The sequence below is a fragment of the Apis dorsata genome, unplaced genomic scaffold (assembly GCF_000469605.1).
Source record: "Apis dorsata unplaced genomic scaffold, Apis dorsata 1.3 scaffold_598, whole genome shotgun sequence".
NCBI classification, from domain to species: Eukaryota; Metazoa; Arthropoda; class Insecta; order Hymenoptera; family Apidae; genus Apis; species Apis dorsata.
In genome coordinates, this window is record NW_006263802.1 from 57,435 (window position 1) to 69,128 (window position 11,694).

Consider the following 11,694-nt stretch of genomic DNA (forward strand, 5'->3'; position numbering starts at 1 on the left):
AATTTACGAATCATAGCTCCAATATTAATAGATGTATAAAAGAAAAGCACTGGCATTGATTTACCAAAATGAATTAGTACTTTTACTATATCTNNNTGAATCTTAACGTCTAATGTTACAAAAGTTTTTTCTGCAATATATGTAAATAATTGTATAGAATAAATATTTGTCAAAATAAAAATAACATTATTTTATATTATTATAAATATTATAATTAGTAAAATAATTAGTAAAATAAATACCATCTTCCAATAAAGGTACACCAAATCTTACTCCATTTTGCGAGATTAAGACTCTATCCCGAGGAATATATTTGTAAGAACCTATTCTTACCATTTTACATAATAAAGAAGTATATGGAGATTGCATAATGTCATCTAAAAGATATTTATTTTTATTTTTTTTCTTTCAATATATAATTAACTAATATTTATTATTCAAAATTTAATAAATAGAATGTATATATTATGAAATAATCATATATGAAATATATTTAAAAATTACCTGAAATATTTTCTATTTTTTTGCATCCTGCATAATCGAAAATTGTATCGGAAATAGAATTATTCGTAATTATTGGTTTCTTCTCAAGAATGATATCCATTTCATTACTATAATCATTATTCGTGTCGTTTGAAAATGTATTGTTATTAGAATTTGATCTTTCTTTACTTTTTTCTTCTTCATCAGATGATATTGTTAAACATTCTGAATAAAAAATGTTAATCTAAAGTATTTCTATATTCTATAAGACAATTTGGCATACAAACTCTTAAATCATGAAAATTATTTGGTTGTAAAGAAAAAAATAGGATAATAGAAATATTATTTTTTCTCTAAGATCATTGATTCATGTTTTTTAATATCTTGAATCAAAAGAAAAGAATACAAAACCAATTTTATTTTTATTATTACATATTTTTATAATGCAATATATAATGCAAAATATAAAATCAATTTATATAATAAATTTTTATATATATAATAATAATAAATTTTTTATAAATATGTGATATATTAATATATTTATAAATTAAAATAATGTATCAAGTAGTAAAATATCAAATCAAAAGTAAAGTTAGAATATAAATCCAAATTAGTATTGGTTAAACATTTATTTTTTTATAATTTTATTTTTTTGTTAATTTTGTAATCTTGTATTGTTTTTTTTATTTTTTTTTTGTATTCAAATGCAAAGATATATGATTTTTAATTTTATATTTATTTTATCTTTTTTATTAAATAATTTTAATTTTGTTATATTTTTATTTTATTAAATAAAGATAATTAGATTTATTCTTTTATATTTGTTCTATCTTATATATTTAGTATTTAAATTGAAGATTAAAATGTATTTTTTAAAATAAAATTATAAAATTTTTTTTTTACCTGGTTTTTTATGACTAGGCCTTGATTTTGAAATAATTCTTTTTTTTCTTTTATGTTTATGCATAGACGCATCTTGTTCCAATTTTTCTGATTTTGTTGATGAATTATGTTCATTGTTTATCTTGTAAAATAATATGGAGAATTAACATGATAATTCAAATTTAAAAATATATTTAATGAATATATTTTAACAAAATGTATTAACATTTTTTTAAAATGATAATATATTAAAATGATGCAATTCCACAAAAATTTTTAAATACTAATATAAATATTTGATATATATGATTGTATAATTTAATTGTATTATTTCATTTTTAAAAGAAATTAAAATTTACCTTATTTTGTTGTACAGAATCAATATTTTTATCTAGTGATCTGAAGTGATTAATATTATATTTGAGATACTTTATATATGAATTTTATATAAAAAAAATATATTGAAAAGCTTACCTACTAGAATTATTTGAATTATTATTTATGTTATTTTGAGAATTATCATCATTTTTATTCATATCAAGTGATGTAATTGTATCAGATTCAATTTTTACTAAATAATTTATATCCAAAGTAGGATTAGAAATTAATGAAACACTTAATTTCTCAGAAAGAACAATATTTGCCTAAAAACACAAATAATTTTTAATCAACATATCAATCTTTGATTATGCATTTTTATAACTATTATGACAACTATTTTAATAATTATTAAAATACCTGTTTTAATAAATCTTGAACTGTACAATCTTCGTGAGGTATCTCAAATGTAATTAATCTCTGTTCACCATTAATAAACACAACTAACATTTTTGCAATATTTCCTTTTATTTGATGTTGAACTTTATTATTTATCAGATTATGAATATTTTTTTTAATAAAAGCATCATTTTCAGAAAACTTACATTCTGAATCACTTTGTGAAGAAGAACATTGTTGATTTATTGAAATTTTTTCACAAATCGATGAAGATTTCAAAGATTTAACATTCATTATATTATGTTTATTTTTAGATAGAGATTTTTCTTTCGAAATTTCCTTTTGAAATTGTAACTGTGACAAAGGTAATATTTGCTTTTGGTGTACTGGATTTGTAATTGTTTTCTGTCTTTCTTTCAAAGATTCGATATTTACTTTATTATGTACATTTTTATATGAAGATTTTTGTTTTATAATCTTTTTTTGAAATTGTGACGAAGGTGACAATTGTTGCACAGGATTTGTAATTATTTTTCGTTGTGATTTCAAAGATTCAACACTATGCACATTTTTAGATGAAAATTTTTGTTTCGTAACTTTTTTTTGAAATTGTGATAAAGACAAATATTTCAATTTTTGTTGTACCGAATTTGTAATTGTTTTTCGTCGCTTTTTCAAAGATTCAACATTTATAACATTATGTACATTTTTAGACAAAGATTTTTGTTTTGTAGCTTGTTTTTGAACTTGTAACTGCGGCGAGGATATCAATTGTTTTTGCTGTACTGAATTTGCAATTGTTTTTCGTCGCTTTTTCAAAGATTCAACATTCATAACACTATACATATTTTTAGATAAAGATTTTTGTTTTGTAGCTTGTTTTTGAACTTGTAACTGTGGCGAGAGTAACAATTGTTTTTGTTGTGAATTTGCACTTGTTTTCCTTCGTATTTTCAAAGATTCGATATTCATAGCATTATACACATTTTTAGATGAAAATTTTTGTTTTATAATTTCTTTTTGAAATTGTGATAATGGTTTCTGTTGTATTGAATTTGTAAATGTTTGCCTTTGTGTATAACTATATAACGAACTTCGTATTTGTTGTAAAGCAATATTTGATAATCGTTGCAATTTATTTCCTTGCAATATTTTATCATTTTGTATTTCTATTTTTGTTCGTAGCATTGTGAGTTATTCAAGAATTTGTTGATGAAATAAAAGCTTGAGATATAGTGTGAGTAAAATAAATAGAAGAATATTTGCCTAGCAATTTATATCACATTCTATTCAATAAGATTAATTGTTTTAATTTATATAATTTTCAAAATGAATACGCGCCTGATTACTAGATGCATTAGCGTTTTATTGATTCATCATTTGAATTCCAATATTATTTTTTACGTTTATTCTATTAATTGTATATTTCTGTTTTTACACTATTTTTTTTATTGATAGTTAATTTTTGTTTTAACAATCTTTTATTTTTATAAATTTAAATTTAGGAAATAATTTAATTACTATAAGCCACAATTATCAAGACTATACAAGTTAATATAAATATAAATATATAAATATATAAATCAAATTTGAAATGAAAATCGAATAATATTGATTTACTTAAAGGTGAAAGATGTTTGTACAGAGTTTTTATAACAAATGTTATGATTGACAAGCTCATTCCATGATAAGACATCGTTTAGTGAATTTCAAATTATAATCATGTAGAAATTATCGAAGTATCTAAATTAGAGAGGAGAGAATTGATATGAAAATTTTACAAACAAGTTTTATAAAGAAATTATTTGATCTTGCATTGTTGATAGAAGCAAATTAATATTTATTTAAATTATTAAATTGAAATGTGTGAATGTGTAAAAGTTATTCAAAAAAAAAAAAAAAAAAATTAAATTTCTGAGATGTAAATAGAATTGTTGAAGAAATAAAAAAGATACAAGGTATGTTAATTTTGAAATTTTTAAACGATTTTAAAATACATTTATATAATATAATGATAATTTCCATGATGGAAAAAAATAAAACGTATATTAATAAGATTAATTTGAAAAATAGATGAAATTTCTAATGAACATAACTATTTATATGGAAATCATTTTGATGCAAAAATCAAAGGATTTCGAAAATTGCATTACTGATTTGTAAGTAAATGATAAATTATCTATAAAATATAAATTAAAAAATATTTTCAATAAGCTAATTCTCTTCATTGAAATCAATTCTTTTTGAATCGAACATATTCCTTTGTTCAGGTATAATAAGAAATTCAAATTTGAATTCTAAGAAACAATGAAAGTCTTGAATAAATGTTTTAATGTTACAAAAAAAGGAAAAGAAATAAAAATTATATTTAATTGAAAAATTCGTAAATTATAAATAAATTATAAAGCATTCTTTTATCAAAAAAATATAAATATAAATACATTAATATTTTAAAATTTTGATTATTAAATTCATATTTTTATTATCATTAAAGAAACGAATAATAAAAAAACGTAAATTTATAGTCTTCTTCTCATAATATATTAAAAATTCGCATAAAATGTTTAAGTATACCCAATTGTTTTCACCTTTCGTTGTATTCTCTCAACCATGAATTCCTTTGTTATTTCACTTTTTCTTTCTCTTATTCCATTGAAAAATTTCTTTACGATCTTACATCTTTTATCTTAATAAATCTCGTGCCTTAAATAAAAAGATAACAAATTTTTCGCGATTCAAGAAAATTTCTACGAATAAACGTTCAAATATTTAATCTATGTTGTAAGTATTCGATATTCTACATTGTATTGTAACTATCATATAATACATCGAACCATAGAAATCTTTATTCTTCGAATATTCATCGATACTTGTTCTATTTTCATGCTGATTTCAGCTTTCGATTATTCGGATAACTACTTCAATCATACCTCCTTCAAATATGGATGTTTGAGAACTTCCTTCATGGAGCACGTGATAGCCTATTGGATAAGTATGCCTGATTGACAACCTCTTTACGAGGTTACAAGCTATCGTTTATTCAATGCTATGTGAAACAGCACAAGGAGAGAACAGTTTAAATCACTGGCAAAGATACACCAGGTCGTTGCTCGAGTTTGTTAGTTTTGTGTTCGTTTATTTAACTTACTCCGTGTGTTCATGTTACCACTTTACAGAGTATATTTATAATGTTTCAGATTGCTTCGAAGGGCATAAAAAATGCACAAAAAAAATCTTTTATAGAGTGGTAATTTTGACACAATGGTTTGAATTGAAATTAACGGTATGTATATCGAAATTAAATGATACATAATAATTTTTTATAATTATATGGAAAAATAAGTTATTCTGGATTATTTGGTGCTCTGTAATTGTAATTAAATGTTTCAAGATTGTTATTTTTATATTCTTAGAAATTTATTGAAATGTGATTTCATAAAACTTTACAATTGTAGATAAAGTTTATTTGTAGTAACAAGGAATATTCTAAATTTTGATTAATTTTAAATTTTATTAAATGTTTGTATAAATCTTCTACACAATATACTTTTTTCGAAAATTTCAAATATGTAATTCGTATAAAGAAGTACCAAACGAATTATATATGTATATGTGTAAAGATTCATAAAAAATGATTAAAAGTATTATCGTATGAAGCATGTATATAAATAATACAGATAAAAAATAATCACATAAAATCTAAAAACAATAAGATAAAAACTAAAATCAAGTAAATATTTAATGAAAATATGTTTTTAAATTAACTTTCAAGTAAAAAGAAAAACTCAATTTCATAATTTAGACAAAAAATTCTGTCTTAGACGACAAGTCCAAGTGTATTACTTCGTTCTTGTACATTTCGATAGTCTGTAATAAAAATACATTCTTATATATACCATATTCAAGCTAAATAATTTGAAAATATTATTGAAAAAAAACAAATTTAATATATTTTATAATTAATGATATTTAAACGATTAATATAGTAATTGATTGCAAAATATATTTTGTTTATCATTCTTTTTTCATATTGATAAAAAATTAAGAAGAAATTATTTTTTGAAATAAAATTATGAAATTTTACCAAGTCAATATTGGTATCCAATTCTGCCACTTGTTTTTCGTGAATTTTTGTTAGTTTTTCCTTCTCACGTCCTTGTTTGATCTGTACAGTTTTTCTTTCTTGCATGAATTTTTTTGTATTTTGTTCCTTTTTCTCACGAAGTCGACGATCTTTGTCTCCTTTAGTCTTTAATGTTTTATCGTTCATTACTTCTTTGGCCGTTTCCACGGATATTTTTGCTTGATTCGCATTCATATCTTTCATATCTCTGAAATTAAGAAACAATATTATTAAGTTTTTATTACATATTAAATAATACAGATCAATATCATATAATAATAATTAATATATATTAAAAAATAAATAACGAATAATAAAATTACAAATTATAAATTATAAATAATTATATATTACTTATCAAAAAGAATTTATAAATTAATTAAGCAATACTTTTAATTTTATAAGTACTTAAGTATTTGAAATTTAAGAATTTCATATTCCTTAAATGTATTCCTAAAAAACTTAGAAAATTTATTTAAAATTAATTTAAATACGAACGAAAAAATATTTACAAAAATTATTAAAATTAAATAAAATTAAAGATAGTCTTGCATACTTGTCGTGTTTCGCTTGTAACTGTTTAACTTGATTAGCCTGTACAATGTCAATTAATCTTTTGAATTCGTCTCGACCAACTTCTGTATGACTCTTCAGCATTTCCCATTCTTCTTTCCGTTGTCGTTCCACCATGGCGGACCATTGCGTGGTTTGTTCACTTATAACTTTTTTCACGTTAGCGTCTTGGAGCAGCGCATTTTTGCTATAAATTCAAGATTCATCATTGTCAAATTAGATTAGATACCAATAATTAATAGTGGATATTAATCGTAATAATTTTTAGTTAAAGAAATCCAAAGTTTTCACTCGTTTACATACTCCTTTCCCTTCACCAATTTATCTATAGCACTGCAATGATTTTTCTGCATCGTCTGTCGTTCCTTCAAATGTTTTTTCCTCATTGTATCCAATTCTTTTTGTTGTTTCTTACCAAATTTATACGTTTTTTCTTTCTTCAACGTTTCTATCGTAATCGGTTCTGGCTTGAATTCCTCTGAAAAATTATATAAATGAAAAATTTTGTAGAAAGATACATATCTGATAAAAAAAATTATAACATATATTGCATAATATGTACATATTTAAAAAACGAATGAAAGAATAAACAATTCTTTAAAACTATTTTTAAATTGTTAATTAAACAAATGTTATTAATAAATAATGACAAATAATAGATTTTTAAATGTTGAACCTTGCAAGAATTATTTAAATAAGAATTAATTTTTTATATATATTTCATCATAAGTTTTTATATATTTTTTATATTTATATTTCACAATACTTGCTTCACACAATCATCGTATAAAAATATTCTACTTTCGTAATAAAAATATTTTTAATTTTCGATGAAATTTTCATAAATCGATAAGAACTTTGATAAATCTAAAACTATGAACGAATAATTTAATTAATAGTAACAATTATAAAAATTTATCTTGTAAAAGTTTTGAAACAATCATTTTTCGTTTTAATTTTTATAAATATAATTTATTAAAAAAAATATATATACCCCTTTTAGCCTTCTCCTCTTCCTTCTTCTTCGCCTCTGCCTTCGTATCGGTTTGCTCGATTCCTAATCCCTTCATAGTCTCTGCTTGTTTCTCTGCTCCCTTACTAAATGCACCCGGATCAGACAGAGCAGCCATGAAATCTGCAAGTCGAGAAAGCGTGCTCGAATCACAGTCATCGTGATATATTTCTATTTTTGTTCTTGCTCAAGGTATTACCTTCGAATCCATCGGGTACGTAAATCTTTAGCTCAATGTTGCAGAATAACATTGGCAGTGCCATGGGGAAATTCGCCTCAGTCTTCAACGAAATATGTCTATATCCGGCTTGAAGGCCGTCCAGTGGCAAAATACGTTGACCCAACAATTTCCCGCTCTCTTCGTATACACCTATCCGAACAATAAATGTCAAGTGAAGAAATCAAAATTATACGATTATTTTCTGATAGTGGAAGCAACTTGCTTCTTTAATCATTATTAAATTTAACGTTAAAAAATAGTATACAGTCTTTTGTTAGAAGAAAAGAATAAATGATATGAAATTTTTTTTATGTATTGCAAGATCATTATCTTATCTAGAATAATAAAATTCTGAAAAAAGATTCATTCAGAAGAAAAGTATTAGAGAGGTAATATTTAATGAATGTTAATATTAAGAAAGGATACGAATGTAAAGTTTCATATCAAAATTCTGAGAAAAGATTTATTCAATGGAAAAGTGTTCGGAATAAAAATTGTTGAATTTAAAATATAATTAAATTAAATTTATAAAATTAAATAATTTTTTGTAACAAATCGATTAAGTTTAAGAATAATCCCTTTTATACTGTGTGCTATATTTACTATATTTTAAAGAAAAATATCTAGATATTTTACTTTATATCTATTGCAACTTATTGGTTATAAATATTCCATAGCATAAATCTTGTTAAAATTGTTATGTATTGAATATTGAAATTACCAAATCTGAGTACAGCCAGATCAGGAAGTACAACTTTTCGGAATAGAAACGGTTCTTCGTTATAAACTGGATTCAAACCATTTCCAGGCACCATTCGAGTTCTAAATTCTTTCTTTATCGTGTCTGCTGGCAAACCATACATATCCACTTCAACATAAGTGCCGACTTTTTTGTCAGACAAGAATTGTCCTGCTATCACCTGATATATAAAATATACTGTATTAATAATAATAATAATAATAATTTATCATTTTTTTAATTATAAATTTTTCCTTATATTTGTATAATATTATAAAAATAGAATTTATATAACGAAATATAGAATTATAGAAATATAGAAAATATAGAATTTATATAATTTATATAACGATTTAAATTCTTTGAAAAAATAATTAAATTAATAAAAATTTATAAAAATTTAAAAGAAAATTCTACTATATCAATAATTTAGTTAAATTTGTATCAAAATAAAACAATAAATCATTATAAATGCTTATATTATAATATAAATAGAAATGTAATATTTTAAAGAAAATGAAAAATTAACTAGATTTTGTTCCATTTTAAATTATGTGGTTAATTATAAATAATAGAGCAAAAATAAAATTGATTGACATAATAATAAGAGGTTGATTATCTTCTTATTGTTGTTAATATGTAATTATTTATAATATTAATTTATAATAAAATTAAATTTTCATTTGAAATTACTTGAACAGAACATTGGGCTGTGATAACTCCGTCTACATCTTCTGAAAATGGATCGAAGCTTCTGTCCGGTCTCCTCATGAAATCAGGTTTCAATAAATATCCAGTTGTTGCATTATATTCGAATTTTCCTTGATTCAATTGCATAGGCAAATCGGGTGTTTGAAAATTTAAGGCTACCATTTGACAGCCTGCATTCCAGAATACCTAAGAAATATATAAATGTTAATGTAATCTTTAACTATTAGATTCTTTGAAAAGATTATATTCGATGAAAATTAAAAAAAGAAAAATAAAAAGAGATAGGAATTTTTAATATAATAATTATTTTTTTATATTTTCGACTTTTCTTTTATTTTATTTCTTTTAGATTTATTTCTTTTCGAGTTATAGTATGTATTTTATATTTTATTATATTTTGCATATATTTTATTTATTTATATTTATTGTGTATTTTAAAAGATTAGTTGTTTAACAATAACTTCTCTCAGTTGGATATTAAATATGTCAATTAAATAAAAAAAATATAGTGTTAACCAATAGAAAAGATATTTTTAATAGAAACATCAAATCTCATATTTTAAGTAGTAATATAAGATAATAATATATCGAACTGTTTACAATCTCCAATACTTGATAATTTTATTTTTTATTTTTTATATTAATTTAATTTTATTTTAATCTAATGCAAAATAATCTAAATATATTAAAATTATTTAAATAAAAAGGATATTAGATTTTAATTCAAATATAAATCATTTCTATTTATTTACTTAATTAAAAATTTAAACTATGTTGTTCGATTATCATTTATTTTAATTCTTACAAAATTATTTTTTTGTAAAAAAATATTTTGTAATAAAAATTTGCAAATATTTTAAACCATTTGTAGTTTGTAAATAATTTTTTCATAAAAAGCTATGAAATAAATGGCAACAATCGAACAAAATAAATAATCATATAAAATATATCATTTGATAAAATATTTATTAATATTTATAAAAATTTTGATTTAAATTTTTTCTAAATTTTACGATAAACATTTCAAATAACTATATAAATAATGACTCACTTGTGGCATATAATTTGACGAATCAGCTCTAGTACCTTTTGGATAGATTCGACTCATTTGACGTTTATTATAATTAACAAATTCTATTGCATTTGTTTTCAGGTAGTTGAGTGCTGCAGTCTCCGAAAACGAGGACATATTATGATAGATGTTCTTTTCTGCAACCATAATAATGTTTTTTTTCTTTATGATATGTTCAATTATTGAAATTGTTATTTTATATATTAAATATTAATTGAAATTATATTAAATTAATATATAAAGAAGAAAAATATTTTTCATTAATTCAAAAAATTTAATATTATTTTTTAGTTTTGTTAAATAATTTTTTATTTTTAGAACTTTATTTCACGTAAGTCATTCAATTCTATTATTAACTAAGTAAACATCAACGTTTGCCTTTAGAATATTTTCAAGAAATTTATTTTTAAGCAACTTTGAAATCTTGTTATTTTTAAAAAATTTTTCTTTTTTTATTTTATTTTTTTTTTATTTTTTCATTTAATAAGATCGATAACTATATATTTATAATGTAAAACAAAAGATAAGATAATCTTTTTATTAATTAATTATTTTAATTTTCATTAAATTTTTTTCATTAAATTTTTTTGTCCTGTTCTTTAATTTATTTGAAATTTTACAGTAATATACCAACGAAATTTTACTTCAAATTTTACTTCAAATTTTGTTGGATTTTTGTATAAAATAATAAATTATAATTTAATGAATTTAACAATCATAATGCGTTCAATTGCTTTTTGAATATTTGTAAAATTTGTGTGAAGAACTCTTCTGTTAACATTTTTGGATAAAAATAATATATTTATTATATATTTTATTCGTCTATTTCATTTTATCAATCGAAAAATTTAAAATTTAAAACAATCAACTATATTGCTTATAAAAATTAATGAAACTTTTTATTCTTATTCTATTATTTTTATATAATATTTATGATTATAAAAAAAAGATATCAATAATGTCAACATTCTATATTAATATTTTACAAACAGAAAAAATTTAGAAATGATTAATTTTATCTAACTATAATATAGATTCAAATTTTTATTCATGTATAAGAAATAAAAAACCTAGTAACTTTTAGTAAATTATTAATAAATTTTAACATTACTTGTAAAGTTATTTCTTTTTATTATAAATAAATATATAATAATAATAT

General features: G+C 21.4%; 2 protein-coding genes and 1 long non-coding RNA gene across 8 annotated transcripts in view; 1 reads left to right on the forward strand and 2 right to left on the reverse strand.

Moving 5' to 3' along the window:
- The window catches only part of LOC102680403, a gene marked incomplete at its 3' end in the record, with an annotated part of 5,331 nt that extends 2,058 nt beyond the window's left edge, over positions 1-3,273 (reverse strand). Inside the window, 6 exon segments of the mRNA XM_031513143.1 lie at positions 1-130; positions 243-377; positions 505-708; positions 1,390-1,510; positions 1,728-1,767; positions 2,801-3,273. The exon segment at positions 1-130 is cut by the window's left edge and continues 10 nt beyond it. Of these exon segments, the coding sequence (XP_031369003.1) occupies positions 1-130; positions 243-377; positions 505-708; positions 1,390-1,510; positions 1,728-1,767; positions 2,801-3,273 (1,103 nt within the window).
- The window catches only part of LOC102678652 (1-phosphatidylinositol 4,5-bisphosphate phosphodiesterase-like), a 27,920-nt gene that overhangs the window by 7,208 nt on the left and 9,018 nt on the right, over positions 1-11,694 (reverse strand). The window contains exons 13-21 of one of the 2 annotated variants that reach the window (XM_006621165.2): positions 10,515-10,672; positions 9,446-9,649; positions 8,735-8,933; positions 7,993-8,163; positions 7,776-7,916; positions 7,085-7,259; positions 6,765-6,968; positions 6,170-6,416; positions 5,881-5,952 (exon numbers count right to left, since the gene is read on the reverse strand). In XM_006621165.2, coding sequence (XP_006621228.1) covers positions 5,884-5,952; positions 6,170-6,416; positions 6,765-6,968; positions 7,085-7,259; positions 7,776-7,916; positions 7,993-8,163; positions 8,735-8,933; positions 9,446-9,649; positions 10,515-10,672 — 1,568 coding nt within the window. In that variant the 3' untranslated portion in view covers positions 5,881-5,883. Of the gene's footprint in view, positions 1-5,484; positions 5,953-6,169; positions 6,417-6,764; positions 6,969-7,084; positions 7,260-7,775; positions 7,917-7,992; positions 8,164-8,734; positions 8,934-9,445; positions 9,650-10,514; positions 10,673-11,694 lie in introns of those variants that run through there. The other variant, XM_006621164.2, reaches the window with a different exon arrangement.
- On the forward strand, positions 3,674-10,693 carry LOC116186316. 5 transcript variants are annotated; one of them, XR_004151280.1, is made up of 4 exons: positions 3,674-4,043; positions 4,982-5,203; positions 5,283-5,368; positions 10,617-10,690. It is a non-coding gene; the product is annotated as an uncharacterized LOC116186316 (long non-coding RNA). The 5 variants fall into 5 exon arrangements; XR_004151282.1 differs by lacking the exon at positions 10,617-10,690 and adding an exon at positions 8,037-8,653 and having other exon boundaries at positions 3,675-4,043; XR_004151284.1 differs by lacking the exon at positions 10,617-10,690 and adding an exon at positions 8,037-8,653 and having other exon boundaries at positions 3,676-4,043; positions 4,982-5,187.